The sequence below is a fragment of the Xyrauchen texanus genome, chromosome 16, assembly GCF_025860055.1.
Source record: "Xyrauchen texanus isolate HMW12.3.18 chromosome 16, RBS_HiC_50CHRs, whole genome shotgun sequence".
Taxonomy (NCBI): Eukaryota; Metazoa; Chordata; class Actinopteri; order Cypriniformes; family Catostomidae; genus Xyrauchen; species Xyrauchen texanus.
In genome coordinates, this window is record NC_068291.1 from 28961473 (window position 1) to 28983128 (window position 21656).

Here is a 21656-nt window from a genome sequence, read left to right on the forward strand (position 1 = left end):
CTGCTTGCAGCAGACTAACAATAGCAATGGTGACGCAGACCTTTGTAAGGAATGGAAATATAAGGTACAGAGAGCTGAGGAAAGAAGAGGGGTGGGAACAAAAAAGGGGAACGAAGAAGGGTGAGAAAACAAAGAGTCTGCAGTAATGTGTTGTTTGGTTTTTAACTCTAAAGAACAAGAGAAAAAGTGGTGGAAGGAATAGAATTAAAATGTCTGATTGGGTTTCTGACACTTAGGCTACATTCATGCCACTGCTGAATTTGGCTAAAACCTGCAGTTTATGCACATTTCTTCTTACTTAACAAAAAATTGATCTGCCTCAAGTTAGCATATAAGTTTGCACATGCACATTTTTTAAAACTTTACTCGCATATTGGTGTTTCCATCCAGAGTTTTTTTTGGGTATATCATAAAATTTGCATAAAAATACATTGACGGAAACCCAGCTAGTGTGAATAGCAAAAATAAAATGTTTAATTCTGATCTGCATTGAAACATCCACTATCATATTAGATTTTTTGCAATGTGACTTGAATGGTTAAGTCTCAACTCAAGTGATATTTACACCAATGTAAATAAATATTTGTCATGATTGCACACTTAATTTACCCTTGGCATGAAGATATATATAAAAACACCAAAACACCTATTACCCTCAGTCTTCTAAAATATACACCGTGCAAAAAGCAATTGAGTTTGTCACGTCTACATGACTTAAGCCCAAAAGTACCGCTCATATACTGTGTTAATTTACACAAACTAACAAAAATCATACAAACAACAATTTATTCAAATAACACAAATGTGGTGATTGCTCTCTATTGGTGTATAAATGATAAACCGGGCTAATAACCTTTGTGAACTGTGCAATTGGTCTGTTGGCCCCTCCCCCACATTAAACGAACAATGAAAAGCGTTTTGTTTTGTAAATGACATTGCTGAATGATTGACAGGTATCCATCGCTGTTAGTCACACACACAGCCAGAGGGGCTATTCCCCTGTCCGCACATTTATCGAGGAACACAGGAACACATACACACGCACACGTGCGCACATAGATCAGATATCATGGGAAAATACTGCAACTCTCTCTCAGCAAACACACACACACACACATACACAATCATTTTCAGTGCCTGTATGACCAAACCATACTCTCCTCTCCCCTGTGCTATTGATTGCCCTTATTGATTGATTATTGCAATCATTGTTTGGCGTAGGGAGGGTCGGACTGATTCTATCACATGGAAATGAATGCAGTGAATGCTGTTTATATAAATGTGAGTGTGTATAGGAGGGTATAGAGAGTGCTCTTAACCTCCTCAGCTTGGGATATTTGTTTATCATAGAGAGAGAGAGAGCGCGAGCGAGCGAGAATGCACTCTTTAGTGTGTTAAAGAAGAAAAGAGTGTATATGATAGGGCGAGAAATGAGGGCAGGAAATGAGCTTGCAGGAAGTGACTGCGGGTATTGAGTGTAGGGATAAAGAGATGACAGATGAAATGAGTAAGTGAAAGGAGAAAGCGAGCAGCACATTAAATAAACCTAATAGTCCAAATGGAGATAATCTGAGGGCTGCAATAGGAGTTAATCTGCATTGCAGAATGCAGTGAACGTCCAATGGAGTGAAATTACAGAGGAATTAGCCAAAATGTATACATTTATAAATCCAAATAGATTCCAAACAACTCCAGGATGCAACTGCACAGAAAATATATATTTGTACTTATCCTGCACTGTTGTATGTGTACATATGTTTGAAAGAGAGAGGGAAGGAGAGATGCTTGGAGTAATCCTTGTTGGCATAGCTAACTGGCAGTTTATTTAAACAGTCATTTCAAGGATGACGGCAATATCCACACCTCTCCCCCTCTCTCTCAAAGCTCATTTGTCATGCACATCCCCTAGAAAATTCCTGAATGGATGGAACAAGATACAGCTTAAACAAGAATGAAATAGAAAGAGTAATGCGTGGGACCTTTCCCTAGCAGCCAGTGGAGGTCACTAGGAGGTTGTGACTTTTAGTTTGAAATTCTAGGCTAGGTTCTTGGTTAGTCTCTTTCCCTTTCTGATTGTTCTCAAGCTGAGCTCTTGTTCTCTCATTAGTTCCTGTGTATTTATAGCCCTCATGTTCTCCCTTTCTTTTTCTAGCATTGTGATCTGTAGTTGTTTTTTTGTTTGCTAGTTTAGTTTGTGTTTTATATTTTGCTCATTTATTACGTTTCCCTAATAAAAATTCTGCATTTGGGTTTGCAACTTCCACTCACCTGAGAATCTTTGTTACAGAATGCTAGACCTGAAAATGAACCCAGCAGAGCTAGTAGATGGGATCCGTGGTGGTGGCAAATTACAGGTTATGTTTTTGGAGGCCCATTGCCTCTCCAGAGTCGCCTGTTGCCTTGCCCTTTCCAGAGTCACCTGTTGCCTTGCCTTAGTCGCCTGTTGCATTGCCCTCGCCAGAATCGCCTGTTGCATTGCCCTCGCCAGAGTCACCTGTTGCCTTGCCCTCGCCAGAGTCACCTGTTGCCTTGCCCTCGCCAGAGTCACCTGTTGCCTTGCCCTCGCCAGAGTACCCAGCTGCCTTGCCCTCGCTAGTGTCCCCAGCTGCCTTGCCCTCACCAGAGTCCCCAGCTGCCTTGCCCTCGCCAGAGTCCCCTGTTGCCTTGTTCTCACCCTTGCCCGAGTCCCCAAATGCCTTGGCCTTGCCCAAGTACCCTGTTGCCTTGCCCTCACCCCCTGTTGATTTGCCCTCGCCAGAGTCGCCTGTTGCCTTGCCCTCGCCAGATTCCACAGCTGCCTTGCCCTCGCCAGATTCCCCAGCTGCCTTGCCCTCGCCAGATTCCCCAGCTGCCTTGCCCTCGCCAGATTCCCCAGCTGCCTTGACCTAGCATGAGTCCCCTGTTGCCTTGACCTAGCATGAGTCCCCTGTTGCCTTGATCTCACCAGAGTGCCCTGTTTACTTGCCCTTGCCCAAGACCTCTCCTGCTGCCACCGGCTCCCTCATGGTCTCGCTCAATGGGGGGGGGCTCCGTAACACACGAGACCTTCGCCTAGCTGTCAGTGTAGGTCGCTGGAAGGTTGTGACTTAGTTTGAAGTTGTAGGTTCTTGTTTTGTCTCTTTTCCTGTTTCCCTACCTGACTGTTCTCCAGCCGTGTCTAGTTCCCAAGTTAGTTTCTGTGTAATTTTGGCCATCATGTTCTTCCTGTCTTTGTCTACCATTGTTTTCTGTAGTTGGTTCTTTCTGCTTGTTTACTACATTTTTCTAAGAAAAACATGCATTTGTATTCGCAACTTCCACCTGGCTGATATTCTTTGTTACATAGAGAAATAGGGCTGCCACCTAATAGACGGTCAAATGTAAGTCGATGAGAAGAGTCTTGGTTTACCAAGTTTTGATTGGTCAGTTGGTCGCAGAAAAACAAAACTTACACAGGAAGTGCCGAATTCACGCGGTCAGTGACGGAGAGACATGATGGTTTGCATGGCTGGTCCATGTGGTAATTATATCTTTAAAAAAAGATATCAATTTCAATTTAAAAGTAATTTATCTCATGATATCTTGATATCTCATGATATCTTTTAGGAGGACAAAAACATTCACAATAGCAATTTCTATGACTTTTTTTCCTCCAGGTTTTCCATGACTGTGTGAAGTTACTAAGAGAAAAGAGGGATAAAATAAAACAGAGAAGGAGAGAGACTCCTAAATAGAAAAAGATAATGAAAGAAAAAAGTAAGAGAAAGTGAAAGAGTTGGGGGGGGGGGATTATATTTTCATCCTACCTATTGATGTCCCATCCTGCTCATTACAATCTACCTGTCTGTAGAGTTTCCAAAACACCTATAAGCAAATAAATAAGGTCTATGTGTGCATCTGAAATGTATGTGCAAAGGTATAAAAGCTAAATCTCTGCGAGCAGTTTTAACTTTGCCCCATGGCAATCACTAGCTAAAATATACTCTCACCCTAGATGAAGTTACTGTTTGCAAACAAATACTAGGTAATGCCCAAACACTGCTGTTTGAAACACCCTAACCTGAAAGATTTTTGGAGATTCTCTTAATATACAGGGTAGGTGAATTTAGGACAACCTCAGGATTTGAAACAAATATCATATTTCACAGATCACTGTCATTAACTGGGTTTCTATCCAACTACTGTTATGCACAATTTGAAATTGTGCATAACAAATCCAGAATGGAAACACTTGACATGAGAATAAATTTCAAATTCGCGTAAAAATGTATGCGCTAGGATAAGGGGGATTTTCTTTAGTTTCACATTAGTTAAAATGCGTATTCAGGTAATGGAAACAGTTTATTTGCAAAACATTGACGTGTTTTAATAATTTGTGCACGTGTTGCATGAGTGTGCGAAAGCTTGATGTGACTGGGCAAACAAATGTTCAGATTGTGGCACACAATTCTTCAGCCATTTCAGCCCTCATTATATCTTAGTACACTTATTCTGCAGCATCTTCTGGCAGCATTTAATAAAACAAGATACAATTGCACAATTGCAAAAATAAACTCTCCTAGAAGCAAGGAGTTCATTCAGTTGCTCCCTCAAAACAATGCGCATGAAGTAGTGGATAGAAACACACAACGATTCGTATTTTCTGTAGTCTATTTTTTTTAAATGACAAATATTATGATGGCAACCTAGTTATTGTTATCATGTCTGCTCTATTAAGACCCATTCCTAGCAGCTTTTCACCAAGTGATTTCACAAACTCTAATCGCAAATCATTATTTTTAATTTCTAAAGCGCAACGACTTTGACAGAAATGAGGATAAATATGATCTAACAATGGTCGTAAATGACCAAGTCAACAATGTAAGATCTAACAAGATGAATGGGACCCTGTCTTTATCACTGCAGTGCGTACTGGCAGATTGTAAATGAAAAGGCTAATAAAAATAATATGTCATTGTATTTATTTTGAATGTAGTCAACTTGGTCAATCTAAATCGGCTGTAAATTCTCAGGCTTCACAAGTGTGCTAAACTTGTGAGGATGTGTGTTCATCTTTTGACAAAATCATATAGGCCTAATGAACTGCTTAAAATATTATTAAAACTGCAATGCTGCTCATATCCACCATTGAAAGCTGCTGCTTTGAAGAACACAGAAGCTTAGTTACCTGATGTGTGACGTCAAAGTAATTTCACCTATACCGTAACAATTATGAGCAGGTGCATTGGATTAAACCTGCAAATGCTGAAGCTGCATTTATGTTTACCGATGCAATTACAGCCCAACTCACCACCAAGAAATTATACAATCAACATCAGATTATATAAAATGGTCACACATTAGTTTGATCAAACCATCAGGAGGAGGCAGAGCTAAAAATGTATTGCCAAATAGTGCCCAAACTTTAAAGTTAATGTATATAATGTAGCCAACTTTATCTACTAAACAGTAATATGTCTTAAAACCAATTTGTGAAGATAATCTTCACTAGTTAAAAAATACTTAATTGACGTGTCTAATTCAAAGTCCAATTTTTTTTTTTATTATTCTAAAAGTAAACATTTCAAAAGGTGTCTGTAAAGGGTGGTGTAGAATGTATTACTGGTAATTATACTTTGCTAAATTTCATAACATCTCTCACACACACCACTCTTTCCATCATTGCCGACAGGGGATCCGCATTCTGGCAATTAAAGAACGCTGGGTGGGACAAAATTAATTATAATAAAATAAATCACCTATGAGAAAGATTACTGATGCAAACAAACAAACTGAGAGAGAGCGTGTGTGTGTATGTATCATTTACCTTTTTGTTGTTTTCTTTAATATCTTGAGGATTGAGAGCCTTGAAGTCACTAAGAGGGAGGCAAGAGCAGCAGGAACGAGAGAGGGAGAGAGAGATACCTTTAAATATGCATCTCATATAATGGCTATAGAACTGTAACATGCAATTTGAGATTATGTGTGTGGTATGCATGCAAAATAAGACACACTCTTTCACCAAACACACCCCAAGAGCTGCTTATATCATGGTGCACGAGTGTGTGTATTTGTGCAACTGATGTTGCCATCATGCTTAAATCGTCAAAAATGCACGCGCAAGTTATTTAACTTCCGAAACAAGTGTGAACCCTAGTACAAGGGTGCACATGCAAACCGTGCCATAGTTCCAATGCAACTGAGCTCAGATCACTTCTTACAGGTAGTCTCGGTTTTACAATAAGACCAGGATTAAGAGATTAAATCACATACCAAGTATTGTGTCAGTGTTTACATTTCAGATACTGGAGATGATGAACCTACTCTAATTCATCCCTTACTTAGAAAAATAAAATAATAAAAAGTAATAAAATGGTGATTCTCTCTTATAAAAATATGGTGGCCTGGTTCCTGTTACTTCACATATGCTAAACTCAGAAGGTGGTTGGCCATGGTGCAGTCAGCACTGTGATTTGTGCTGTAAGTGTAGTAATTAAGGAGGATTTGAGTCATCCTGATGAGACCAGTCACAGAAATGTGCAGAAATAAAACAGAGGGATTAAAAACTTTCCATCATAAACCATGTCAGACCCCCCACATACTGTGAGATTCTCACAGGGAGACAGAGAGAAAGGTAGGTGTGCGTGTTTGCAGTGGTGTGCACAGACCTCAGCAGGGACAGGGGTGAAATGATCAAAAGGGCACAAATGTTTTATTTATTTATTTTTTTTAAAGATCACATATACTAAACTTATTCTTTGCTTTGAGTATTTAAGCATTTTTCTTGTATTATAAACATAATTTTTTGACAAATAATAGCCTATCCTGTTAAATTGTTTACAAAAAGCACCATATGTTACACTTTTTTTTCTGACATGGTTTGTGATAATCCCATGTTTTTGACATGTGTCATAATAAAACCATGGTATTTTTTGTAAGTATCTTGGATTACTATGACATTATCATGAAATATGAATATAATCGTTCAGTAGCATGGTATTACCCTGGTAATGGCACTGGTAGGGTATTAGACTATTTGTTATAGGGCTCTAATCTTTTTCTTGTCTCATCACCCTTTTCACTTCTCTCATCTCTGCACCCTCACTTTATAATTTTATCTGCTGCTTCTATTCTGACCTCGTCACCATAGTTTTTAATGGGTAGCCCACATGTCCTGAAAGTGATTAGTCTATTAGTTTAAACAAAACCCAAACTGGCTTTGCCTGAATCAGACAACTCCTTCGGTTATTGGCAGTATTCTATATAAGACGTATTACATTTCTATTACTGAAAACGATGTGAACACTCCCATTATAACTAATAAATGTGTCTACACTGCAGGTGAGCCACGTGATGTCGGAAATGGAGTAGCAATCGAGTATTAATCTGTTGATGAACTTTCAACACAATATAGAGCGTGGACATTTTATCTGACCTGTGTTGGTTTGAATTTATAGTTCTGCATGGGTGCTAACAATGTTTCATAAATAAACAAAAACAATGCAAACAATGTAATTTCTGAATTTAAAAGTATTTATTAAATTACTTAAGCATCAAAAGTGAATTCAAAATATGTAAACATGTGAAGTTAGATATTATTTATTATTCATGTTGACTGCATTGCAGGCAGAAAATACACGTGGAAATTACTGTATGCTTGCTCTCGAGTCCATTAAATAATAAAACAAACCTGTTTTGGCATACTTTTGATGTTCCGTGCTGAAAAAGAAATCATCTTCCGCTTCCATAACTTATGAAAGTTATCCAGGTGTGGTATTCAGCGTCTTTACTCGCTGAGCTACCCAGGACGCCATATATTCAATTTTTATTTAATTTAAGTTGTATAAGTTAACATAAAATTAACTAACAATGAACAATTGTATTTTTATAAACTAACATTAACAAAGATTAATAAATTCTGTAAAATTATATTGTTTATTATTTGTTCATTTACATAATGCATTAACTTGTGATACAAATGCAACCTTATTGTACAGTGTTACTGAAATCAGATTTTTTTTTTAAGGCTCAAGTAATTAAACTAGGGATAGCAATGTTAGGAATGTCCACAGAATCATTATATGAACTCATTGTCAAGTAATTTTAATTGAGAATTCTCAAGATCAATCAGATAATTGGGACAGCCCTCATTTAGCAGTTTCAAGAGTACTGAGCTACTGTAATGAATATGTATTAATGACAACTGTATGCACTAAACAAGGGCTGCACGATAAATCAAATGTATCTAAATATTGCAAATGTAAATAACGTGGAATAACAGAATGTTTTTAATACAGTAATTTGTTTTTAATCATTACAACATTAACTGACTGGGGAATTACATTTACAAATGTAAATATAAATGTAAATGAAGATACAGTTCATTAAGTTGTACAGTTTTTGATGTTCATTCATGTTTTTTTCATGCTATAAGTTGGAGAGAGAGCGCGTTGCGCCCTGCTCCATTTGAATGGCCAGCTACCGCTATCTTTCACACGCAACATTAAAAAGCCATAATACAACATTTATTGTTTGAATTGTGTGATAAGTGACATACTTCGAAACTAAAATAGTGTTTCTCCAAAAGCTACCACTGACTCAAATGATAGAGCGTGACATAGTTATGTGCATATGTAGCAACAAGCAAGTGGTATACATGCAGAAAGCTCATGTCTACAGCAAGTGCTTATGGATGTAATTTTTCAAAATAAAAGACACATTTCATTCACTAATTTTGAAATTAATACAAACAAGAATTACAGCTTAAAAATAAAATTTAAATATTTTACAACAAAGATTCTTTAGGACATCCCACACTATGGTGAAATTTACTTTATATTTGCTTTAAAAAAACAAAACAAATAAATGAAGATTCATTTTAATATCTACTACATAACTAATTGTAAAACTGTACATATTTTACACAGTCTATATGCAATATGAAAAAAAGAAAGAAACCGATGATTGTGATCTCTCGAATAGATGGCCCTTTTTTATTCCAATAAACTTCCATTGATTTGGGCTGCGGGGGTAACAATGTTCCGCGCAATCCTATGACGTCATCTGATAATTGTATTGCATATTGCATTTTCAAAAAACGTATAGCATATTTTTCAAATATTGTGCAGCCCTACACTAAACACAGGTATTCACATGTATTTCATGTGTGTTCAAGGCTTGTGTAAGAGTGTTTATATGTTGTCAATGTGTGTGCATGGCTCACATGAGATCGGGTCTGAAGTGGTGTAACAGGGCACAGAATGCCAGCCCGTTCCTCCAGGAAGTGGTAAAGTTGGTGATTTTGACTCCTCTGTAGTTCTTTGTTACCTCACGGCACCAGACCAACAGGGACTGACTCGCATTAGGCCTCCCCCCGAGAATAGGACTTGGAATTGGACTGGGCTAGAAAAAGAGAGATAGAGAAAGAGGTGGAGAGAAAGAGAGAGAGAAAGAGTGTTAAGTACCTAATAAAAGAAAATGCATTGAAATGCGACACAATGGCCTTAGTCCATTAGGTGTTATGTCCCCAAATTTATCCCAACCACTTCATGAAAATGTTGACAAGTGATGCCATGCCTTAGTGGGTCAAAAATAGTCTTTACTGGCCTGAAGGGTTAAAAGTGTATTGCAATGTCAGTACTTATGTAAAGTCTCCTCATTTCTCCATTAGACAAAAAATAAAATAATTAAACTTTAATTTTGTTATTTTCATTAGCATTATAAAACATAGGAATGTGTTGCAACACATGTGAAAAAAGGGAAACAAATCATAAAGAAACATGGAACTATTATTATTCAGAAACATGAACTGTAGAACTCGGACCAAGCATTTACTATTTCTCAAACACACTCAATATTCCCTCTCACACACAAACACAAATCTCTCATTGTCCCACTTTATTTCAAAAGTTCCAATCAAGGGCATCAGATTCAACCCATCTCACTCCAATTAGCTTTGTAAACTCAGTTTTGTTCAGAGTCACCTCTGTTGAAACCCTCTGTCTAATTTAACAAACACACACAAAAACATGCACACAAAAGACTTACATGCTTGTTCTAATGAGAGCTTGGGTCTGTAAGGAGTGTATGACCATGGATAATGTAAACACATGATTAATAAAGACTACCCTTTGAAGATGTATCAGTCTGGATTAAGAGTCCAACTAAACGGAGCAACAAGAATTCTAATCCCGCAAATCCAGAAACACAAAGCTGCAGAACCCTTTCGTACCGGGAGTCTGGCCACTTTCGGACATAATCCCGTTAAACAAGGAAACGCTGCGTTACGGATTCGTATTGCTTGGAATTAATATTCTTAAGTATACACACACATTTTTTGCTCACAATAACTTTTTCATAACCAAAATCAAATATCCTAACTTGCAGCCTGACAGATTCCACATCGAAATACAAATCTAACATGCTATTAAAGAGTGCTCATCCTGCAGAAATACATTATCATAGGACAGGTATCTATGTGGATCTGCATGGCAGTGTGTGCAAAGGGAGAGAGGCACTGCCTGCCCCCTGATAAGAGTGCTAAATATCAACTGGTCAATTTATGTCTGCAGTTTAACAACGCCCCCTTTTGGATATAATCTGCAACTGCAGGGAGAGGAAAGGCTGCAAAGTTAAAAAAGTAATGCTTGTGAGGGACTCAGAAAAGGATAATTTAAACTTCCTGCTATGACTTTATTTGAAAAAGGATGTGATGCTATAAAAAGGACAATGATATTATAAAGGCAACAGTGATTTCACAAAAGGAACTGTGATCTCATAAAAGTGTATGATTGGATTGATTGCTTTCCTCTTAGATTTTCATAATTAAATGCTAAGATCCGTATGAATGCCACTGAGGGCAAGTGTGTTATTTGTGTGTTTATATGGCTGTCTGCAAAATTTGAAAGGTTAAGTTTGTCTTGAAAGAGCAGGAGGGAAAAGTCAAGTGAGTGGCCCTAGGGCTTTAGAGAGACTTCTCACTCTGGAAGGGACGCGCACACGCACACACACAAAACATTGGTGCGGCTATCCTGTGGCTCATCACAGACGTACTGATTTTTATACTGTACAAACTATTGATTCTATCGTTTAGTATGTTATTTAAGCAATTTGAATTACGGGGACAATAGAAATGTCCTCATAAACCACATTTATAGTATACTACCCTTGTAATTACCAGTTTGTAACCTAAAAACATTTATCATAAACCCGCCCGCCTGATCTGAATCTCTCTCACTTGTGTGTCATTTCTGCACCTCTACCGTCACCAAATTGATTTGCAAAAATAATGACCGTTTTGAAACAGATTTCACAAACACTTCCCCATCTTCCATTTGTCAGATAAACGGAGAGGCCTGCCTCAAATCAGTGCAACTGGTTGAGCAAACTGTTGCTGGGTCGGGCTGCTAAAATAAACAGAGCAAGTGTTCTAAATGACACACTTCACCTTTAAAGAAAGCTTTTTACTTTTGTTCTACTTTTGAACATTTCAGTGTTGTTCCTTTTTCAAGGGCACAACTTGTGAGATGACTTCAAACTAGCATTTCAGATTTTGAGGGTTTTCCATTTAATTATGAAAAAGTATTTCTGCTATTAAAGGCTCTTATATTCAGAGATCTGCAGCAGTTAATTTACCAAGACCACAGAATGAGCATGATAAAATGTGAGGAACAGTGTGTTTTCTGAATACACACATACTACATGGGGTGGGGAAGTGTTAAACTGCACACGAATGCAAACCCGTAACCACTGTTCCATGTCACTTTTCAGGCATGATAAGAGAGCTGTGAGTTCCTGAGGCAGTCTTTTCTCCTTTTTAGAGATATTTGAAGTAGCTCTCTAATTTCAGCTCAATAATTACCTGGGATTAACGGCCAGGTGCTATTAAAGCAATTAGAACACAACAGCCGTTTAGGAGCACTCAGCTCTATAGGCTAACACTACCCTGTGGCACCTTTACCTTTGGAGGAAAACAGTAACGCTGACACACCAAGACACATTTCAACTCTCAGAGACATGGCTGTAATTTTATTCCTTTGCCACCTTTTTTATATGGGTTCATTCTAATGTGTATTACTGTTTCTGTCAATGACTGAAGTGTTCCACTATTAAAAAAAAAAGAAAAAAAAAAAAGCACTGGATCATTTAATTGTTCAATCTGCTGTTAACTCCTGAACTTTTCACCTAAAACTGATTAAATGTCCCACTGTATACTGTGTGAACCATTTCAAATGAAATGTTCCACAACAAACTACTTAACTGGTCTAGCATAAACTACTGAACTGTGCTAAATTGCCACATCACTACATTTTTACCATGTAAACTACCTAACAATGTAAACTACTAAACTGTTCACTTGAAACTGCCTGAATGTCCCACTGTGAACTGTGTGAACAGTTTCAACTGAAATTATCCATAACAAACTACTGAACTGTGCTGAATTGCCGTACTGCTAAATTATTCCAATGTAAACTTCTGAACTATTCTGAATTGCCATACTGATAAATTATTCCAATGTAAACTACTGAACTGATCCAACGTAAACTACTAAACTTTTCTGAATTGCCATACTGCTAAATTATTCCAATGTAAACTACAGAACTGATCCAACGTAAACTACTGAACTATTCTGAATTGCCATACTGCTAAATTATTCCAATGTAAACTACAGAACTGATCCAACGTAAACTACTGAACTATTCTGAATTGCCATTCTGCTAAATTGTTCCATTGTAAACTACTGAACGGATCCAATGTAAACGACAACACTTCTCTAAATTGCCATACTGCTAAATTATTCCAACGTAAACTACTAAGCTTCTCTGAATTGCCATACTGCAAAATTATTCCAATATACTGTATACTGAACTGATCAAATATAAACTACTCAACTTAGAGAGCCTCTGAGAAACTCTGAATTGCCACACTGCTAAATTGTTCAGATGTTAACTACTGAACTGCTCCATTAGAAACTGCTGAACTGTTCACCTGAACCAGCTGAAATGTCCCATTGATAAAAGGTGTGATCTGTTTCAACTGAAATGTTCCAACACAAACTACTGAACTGGTCTAACATAAACTACTGAACTGTGTTTAATTGCCACACTGCTAAATTGTTCCAATGTAAACTACTGACCTAATCCAACATAAACTACAAAATTTTCAGAATTGCCACACTACTAAATGGTTTGAATGTAAACTACTGAACTGCTCCATTAGAAACTGCTGAACTGAAATGGCGCTATTAAATCCGGGTCCGACAAATCGACCGCCGACAATCTGAAGTTTTTTTTTTATGGAGAGCAGTCCAATACATTTTTCGTCGGACTGCAATTAAAACGGACTGACCAATGAGATAAGAGCTTTTAGTCATTTTCCAGAGTCGCTGCAGCTAATCAATCCAGCACGTTGGTGGCACTAATTAATAGGCAAACACCGGCACTGTACGTGCAGCAGATACTTTTAAAATTATATACTTGAAAATAAAATTGTTGCAGTTCATTAAACGTTTGTACTACAAACATAAAGCCAGGAATGTTTTTGAAAGTCTGCTTATAATATTATAAACAGCTTTAGTATTAGGCCTAGCATATTATAAATGTCAATAAACAAAGACTCAACAAAACAACGAAAGTGTATATCTGTGCTCTTGTACTCGTTTTATGCACAAAGTTAGTTAATTTTTTTGCAAATTGGTGTTTTGTCGTAATGTACACTATTTAATATGTGTATCACTGTACTGGTTATATTCACTTGGCATTAAAAATAGCAGTGAAGTTTGGCAATTTGTTTGCACTTAGCTCGTATTAAAAAATCCCATAAAGACTCTTTACAATATTTTCTGATGACAAACGAAATGCAGAAACACAATGCTATTTTTATCACAAGGATTATATAAGTATTCCTGTAACTGTGCTATTTTCTAACTATGCACAAGAATTTTAAGAAATTTTAATAAAAATAACTTCAATAAAGAAAAAGAAAAGTTTTCTTTTAGATCACACATTATTCCACGTGTATGTTATATTATATACGCATTATAAAAAGAGAAATTGGGTTCGGGAGAACATTTAGAATATTCTCGTAGAAAAATGCAAGTATAAATAAGACATATGTTTATGCAACAGTGTTATTTAAACAGTTTTAATTATAAATTAGGTAAATGCATATTTAACAGTGTTCAATATAATAATTTCTAGCATTGGCAGCTGAATGCTGAAGTGTCTGGGCAGGAAACAAGTATAAATATTTGCAGAACAGCAACAGTGCTACCTACTGCACAGGCGTAAAATAGTTTTTCGTTAAATATTTTTACGGTGTGTGTGTGTGTGTGTGAATAGACATTCCATCAGAAGTTAGTCTTGAAAAATCATCACGGGCCTTACCCTGTAAAATGCCGAACTATTCCACTGTAAACAAGTCAACTCCAGTTAATTTTACTGTCATTTTAAAATATTGCAACACAATGGAGAAAAACAAAACGTTTGCAGTGTAGTTTCCAGTGTAGGAAACTACACTGCAAACTGCTGAACTGTCTCACTGTAAACTACTGAACTGTGCTGAATTCCCAGACCGCTTAATTGTTCCGATGTAAACTACTTGTAAAGGGATTCATGGAAAGGAGGCGGCAAGAACCAGCTTGACAATATAAATAATACACAGGTGTCGGACAGCTGCCTGTAAATCTCTCTCCCGCACTGCAGTCTCCAGTCGGCGGCTTGATTAGCCTGATTAGTGGCCGGGTGTGCGGAATCACAACACTGCCCCGCCCTCCACCCTGTCACATTCCTCCCTTGTTCTCTCAGACTGCAGAGCCCCAGGCATGATGTACCCCCCCCTCACTGGGGAGGGGTGTGCCTTCCGCCCTGTCTGCCAGCAGGTCATCCCCGTCTACCTGGATGAGTGAGGGGACAAGGGGAGGGGAAACAATCACATTTTTGCACCTACACGCCATAATGGCGATCGCACCAAATTAACAAAACATTTTAAAAAAAGAGAGGGAAAGGCCAACAAGGAGCGGCAGTGGGAGAGAGAGAGGGGAGTGAGAGAGTGAAAAAAATCACTTACTCACAGGTTCTCCGATACACCATAGCTTAGTCCTCAGCCACTCCTCCACCCTCTAATCGACGACAGCCATGCCTCCCCGGGAGGATTGGAGGCAGTCCTCTGACGGAATGCCCCACCATATTCTGGTGGATGGAAGGGGTCTCCGCAGTCAGCCAGGAGCCCCTCCCCGCTCACGGTCGGCGGTCTCAGACCCCACCGCATTTCAGCGGCTGGTAGGGGTCTCCTCTGCCCTGGCAGCGGCCCTGACCACTCCATGCGGTTGGTTAGGAGCTCATCCTCCCCTTGTGGTCGGCGGCCGTACCTCCGCTCTCAGGCGGCTGGGCTTCTCCGTCCCCCGGCGAATGGCCGTGGCTGCTCCATTGGGTTGGATGGTAGTGGCGAGGACTGTACTACAGCGCATCCCTCCTCCTTCCCAGGTTTCGGCACCAGTGTAAAGGGATTAATGGAAAGGAGAAGGTGAGAACCGGCTTGACAATATAAATAATATTTTAATAAGAAACCTAAACAAAAAGACAAACACAAAAAGGTGTTGGACAGCTGTCTGTAAATCTCTGTCAAACTGCAGCTTCCAGTCGGCCTTTATCCCTCTCTGAGGCTTGATTAGCCTGATTAGGGGCCGGGTGTGCGGAATCACGACCCGGCCCCGCCCTCCGCCCTGCCACACTACTGAACTGTTCTTCGGCAAACTACAGAACTACTTTATTGTAAACCACATAATTTTCCTTTGTAAACTACTGAACTGTTACCCTATAAACTGCTGAACAGTCAGAACTTTAAATAAATAAAGCTATACAAAATATGCTGCAGTCTTTTCAGAATGACATGCTTAATTTTAGCTTCATTAAAAACAATTAACAATTCCACCAATAAAAATAAAAGTTTTGCTTAAATAACAGTGATAGCTTAAATGGAGCAAAACATTTGTTTTGCACTGCAGAAGCGGTGCAAAAGTTTCTTCTCCCCTTACAAGCTCAAAACACAGAGTGCATGTTCCCATTAAACTGCGTGTATGCACTAAAACAACAACATTTCTGGTGTCACAGAGCGCATGTTCTTATCGAACGCTGCGCTGTGTTGCCCTGAGCACCGGTCGGGGGTGGGGGTATAGGAGGAGAAAAATAAACGATTGGCAGCGGCATGTTTCTGTGCTGGAGGACAGGATTACAGCACCGTTTCTTCCCACAAACAGAACACATTAAAATGAAGCTGCATTCATCACTATCCAACACACACACAAAAAGTGGGAAAAAACTAAATGGCAAAAAAATCATGCAGCCTATTTCAACATCTGCCAAAAATAAGACAGAAAAGAGATTCATTATTCATGATGGCAACAAACACACACACATGCACCTGACACATGGTGGAGGATGGGGCGAGGAGGGAGGAGAAGGTAAAAAGAGATGAGGAGGGGGAAAACTTAATCTGTGTTCAATGAGAAAAAGAGAAATGTTTGGCAAAGGAACTAGGGTAGGTCATGTGATTAGAACGACAGAGCTTTATGCCAAAGACTGGCGATCTGAGAGCATAATCCAACTCAAAAACTCTTAATCACTTTATTAATTTTGTCATTAATTTTACAATCCATTAATATGCTCTTAAAATTACATTTCCCTCCTTTACTAAAAAAATGTCTAACCCAGTCTTCTTCGGCACAAATAAATTCTGTGAAATGCAACACATATAGGAGGAAAAAAAGACCTCAACAAACATATGCTAATCACTCACACACACACACACACACACACACACACACACACACACACACACACACACACACACACACACACACACATGTTGTGTTTCCATGTTTTATGGGGACTTTCCATAGACATAATGGTTTTTATACTGTACAAACTTTATATTCTATCCCCTAAACCTAACCCTACCCCTAAACCTAACCCTCACAGAAAACATTCTGCATTTTTACATTTTCAAAAAACATAATTTAGTATGATTTACAAGCTGTTTTCCTCATGGGGACCGACAAAATGTCCCCACAAGGTCAAAAATTTCGGGTTTTACTATCCTTATGGGGACATTTGGTCCCCACAAAGTGATAAATACACGCTCACACACACACACACACACACACACACACACACACACACACACACACACACACACACACACACACACACACACACACACACACACACACACACAGAGAGATTTGTCTTTTAAAAAGCTCAACAGTGGAAGCTTGGATAACACACTTACTCTCTAAAAAGTTGTAATCCATTTAAGATGCCTGCGGCAACATCTATCTAAGGCGTGTGTGTGCACACATTTACAAGGTCAGTGCTCTTTATATACTCATAATACTCAGAGCAGAGATTTATGATCTAAGAGAGTTCTCTCTCTGTATAAGTTCAGAATTGGTAATGACTTCACAGTGCTGCTTTACACTTTTCTATCTTCTGAGAAAAAACTGGATGTCAGTCTCTTAAACCAAAAATAATCACTTAACTACCCAACTGATTAAAAACTGGCCACTAATTGTATGTCATGTGTGCCATTCCATGATCTGAAGGATCACACTCCAAATAAAAAAAACTGCAATTACACCAATTATTATTCAATTGTATTGTATTGCATTTATCAATAATTGTTTTGCACTCATCTGTTTGTACTAATGTAGGATTCCAGTAATTTCTATAATTATGACAATGAGAATTAATATGGAACGATGCCACAAAAAGCATATTATAGATACTAAAATAACATTCACATTACTACAGTAATTAAACAGTGCTTTTACAAAACTGCCAAAGCCAAAACCCGCATTGAAATCCAACAAAACAGCAGCGGTCTCTCCTAAATGTAAGCTACATGCTATGCAACACAGCTTCAAATTTGAACACAACAATTGATGCTAAAACATATGAAAATTTGGGATGATACAAGTGAAAGCAAATCGCCCGCACACATCTGTGCGCTATACATGTGTAATATGGTGTAATCTTACGTTAGAGGCGGTAAAAACATGGCAAAGATGCAAAACTCCAAACTATGTAAATGAGCTTGATCTAGTGAAGCCTGCAAAAGCACACAAAAAAAAAAACAGTACTGAAAAACAAAGGCGGCCGGCACCCGGTTAGCTCTCTTGGCGCATACAAAACAACTTAAACCTCTATAATGCTAAACATCATCAACATGCGAACATTTCTAGGAAAGCACACAGACCGTAACACCACAACCTTCAAATTACCACGATGCTAAACAAACCCAATAAAAAAAAGCATCTGATTTAGTGAGGCGAATCTAGACATGAGATAAAAAAAAAGCAAAACAAACACGGGATAAAAGATTTTTCAGTATTGAAATGCTAGAGTGTTGTTAGTCAAAGCAGGGATGAGATGGTGTGGAGAGCAGAAAAAAATTAATCTATACAGCACTAATCTGCTTTAGACAACACTCCCCTACAAACAAATTACAGGAGCCGAAGTTCAGCGATCTGCTCAGATAAAGCCGTCATTTACCAATGAATCTGCAATGCACACGAAAACTCATTAAGAGCAGAGCAGCAGTAATACTGCAACAAAAAAAAGAAAGAAAAGAGAGGGAGAGAGAGAGAACGGGATCAGGGAGGAAGAGAGAAACATCAGGTGTGCCCCGCCATCAGATCGGTGTCCACAGCGGTGCGGTCTCATTGGCCGATGAGAGCTCTGATAAGCGAAAGCAATTAAAAAGAATATAATTACAAAGTCACCTCTATCTGAACGAGGCCTTGATCGAAAAACGCCCATGTTAATACTTCGTCCTGAGCGTGAAGTGGGATCGATGGAATCAGGAAGGAAGGCTTTTACCGTGGCCTGCATCACACCATCAAATGTCTTCATGCATGAGAGAGATGAGAGCAGCAACACACTTAAGCTAATGAAAGAGAGACACATACATGCAAGAACACAACCGAGACTAACAACAACAGAAAGAGAAATTCAGAGGGAAATGTACGGTTTCAAAAAATATTTTGGGCCTTAATAAGTCAAACATTCCAAGAGGAGGAATATAAGGATAATAAATATTAAAAAAAAGCTATGGGCTGAAAATATGTCATGTCAGTATGGTAAATCTAATTCACACCTGGTAGGAGCAAATGGGCTCTCGCTAGAGTTTCCACGACACACAGGTTACACTATCTAGACATTACGGAGATGAATCCGCATGAAGGGGTTGATATGTACAAGCATAACTTTGCGGAAATCATGTGGTTTTGTGTATTTTTTTTTTTTTTTCAAGTTAAATTTATAACAAATAATTTTTTTAATTGTTGTTTTAAATGTAAAAATAATTAGATTACAATTGTCTTATATTAAAAGGCCATATCATGGATATAAGGGATTTTCAACAACTTGCTCCACCCTAATGAGTTAACTTCGACATGCAGAGGTTACCTGATCATAACAGATTTCACTTACATATAGAGGTCTTAAAATTACAGTATAAAAATAATCTGTTAGATTCTAAGGGTCAGAGAGATGGTTGAAAATGATGTGCAAATGGCCATTCAGGCGAAGGAGGTCTTCCCAAAAAGGAAAACTCTCTCATCATTTACTCACGCTCATGCCATATAAGATGTGCTTGACTTACTTACTTCTGCAGAACAAAAACTAACACTTTTAGAAAAATATTTCAGCTCTGTAGGTCCATACAAAGCAAGTGAATGGTAATCAGGACTTTGAAGCTCCAAAAATCATTTTAAGTCAGCATAAACAATCTTTAAGACTTCAGTGGTTTAATCAATATCTTCTGTAGCAATCCAGTTTGTTTTGGGTGAGAAAAGAAAATGTACATCTTGATAGCACTCTTCTTGGTGATCATGATTTCAATGTAATCCAGTAATCAAGCTTGAAATCATGATCATGCCTGGAGACTTCAATGGCAAGCTGTATAGTGAAAGAGTTATATTTTGGTCTGTTCTCACCCAAAACCAACTGGATCGCTTCAGAAAACATTGATTAAACCACTGGAGTCGTATAGATTACTTTTATGCTGACATTATTTCCCTTATGGAGCTTCAAAGGTCTGATTGCCATTCACTTGCATTGTATGAACCTACAGAGCCAAGATATTCTTCTAAAAGTCCTTCACATCTGGGATGGCAAGAGGGTAAGTAAATAATGAGAGAATTTAAATTTTGGGGTGAACAATCCCTTTAAAGCTAGAAGCAGTTCAAAAAATAGAACAGAATAAAGGTTACAGTACTTTTTAACATGACACGGCATATAAAAACAAGAAAACCGTGAGATGCGGCACTATGTTCAGAGACGTCCATCTAGCACATGTTTACATAGAAAAACACTGACAAAACACAGAAGACAGACATAAATTTGTAAAGTTTGAAAACCCCTAAAACTTACAACTGTTTTTGCTCAAGAAACCTTCACTCCACATCCGCACTAATCAGTTTAAATTTGAAACCTCTGTTTTCAGTTGCCTACCATCATGGCCTTTCAAGAATGCGGTAATAGAGAGCATATTTTAAATGCTCAGTTTACTAGACGAAAATGTCATTCTAGTGTGAATGAGAACCGTGAACAAAACAAAACTATTGTGTTTCCAAACTAAAACATATTAGTGTGGAGATTGCCTAACATTATGAGTGGACTTCAGGGAAAACATAAAACGCAAAATAAAAGCATAGAACATAGCCCCAGCCCTTTAAATGCTCAGCATTCCAGCTCCATCAGAATAAGACATGGGTATAAAGTGTGTGTGGTGGCAGGGGTATAAAGAGGTTAAAAGGCAGGGGTTGGGGGGTTGTAATCAGGGGCTGTTAATCAGTGCTGGGTGGTATGCAGGAGGACTGTGGGTAAAAGGTTCTCCCAGTTGAAACGGGTTTAAGGCCACACACCTTCAGAAGAGGAGAGACCAGGAGAAGATTAATCTAAAGTTACTCTCTCCATCTCCACCATGTCATTCAAACTGCCCTCGGCCTTAAAACCTCTCTCTCACACACACACACACACACACACACACACACACACACACACACACACACACACACACCAGATCCTTGTGTACACAAATGAATGCACACTAAATTCACCCTCACGCTCATACAATCATCAAACACACACACCAGCCTCACTCACATCAAACATGCAGAATAAGGCGATTTGGCCAATCTGCAGCCGGGCAACTTCCCCACTCAAACAGGTATTCTTTCTAGAGATTACACTAAAGATTTGTTTTCATTTCTCAACAGCCTTTTTTCTCATTCTCTCCCTCTCGCACTCCCTCTCTCTTTCTCTGAAGCCAGAAGTGTAATCCCTGGCAGATAAAACTAAGGACTTACAACAGGAAGATTACTAAGAGCTTTGTAGCCTATGTGTAGCAAGTCAACGTGGGTATTGGAGAGCTCTTCAAGTGCTTAACTCATGAACTGGGCTCGCTCACACACACACACACACACACACACACACACACACACACACACACACACACACACACACACACACACACACACACACACACACACACACACGAGATGTGGATAATGATAGTGGTATTACTGTAACAGGCTCAAAACTCTCTCACACACACACACACACCTGGCATGGCTGCTTGAGGACTCTTTAAGCAGTGAAATGCTAACTACCAAGAGCTGTGAACTGCTACAGGATCCA

General features: G+C 38.6%; 1 protein-coding gene across 5 annotated transcripts in view; it reads right to left on the minus strand.

Moving 5' to 3' along the window:
* Positions 1 to 21656, minus strand: part of LOC127657089 (EH domain-binding protein 1-like) — a 182346-nt gene that overhangs the window by 78389 nt on the left and 82301 nt on the right. For all 5 annotated transcript variants that reach the window (XM_052145738.1, XM_052145736.1, XM_052145737.1 and 2 more), the window contains 2 exons: positions 9182 to 9360; positions 5786 to 5834 (listed from right to left, as the gene is read on the minus strand). In XM_052145738.1, coding sequence (XP_052001698.1) covers positions 5786 to 5834; positions 9182 to 9360 — 228 coding nt within the window. The remainder of the gene's footprint in view (positions 1 to 5785; positions 5835 to 9181; positions 9361 to 21656) is intronic.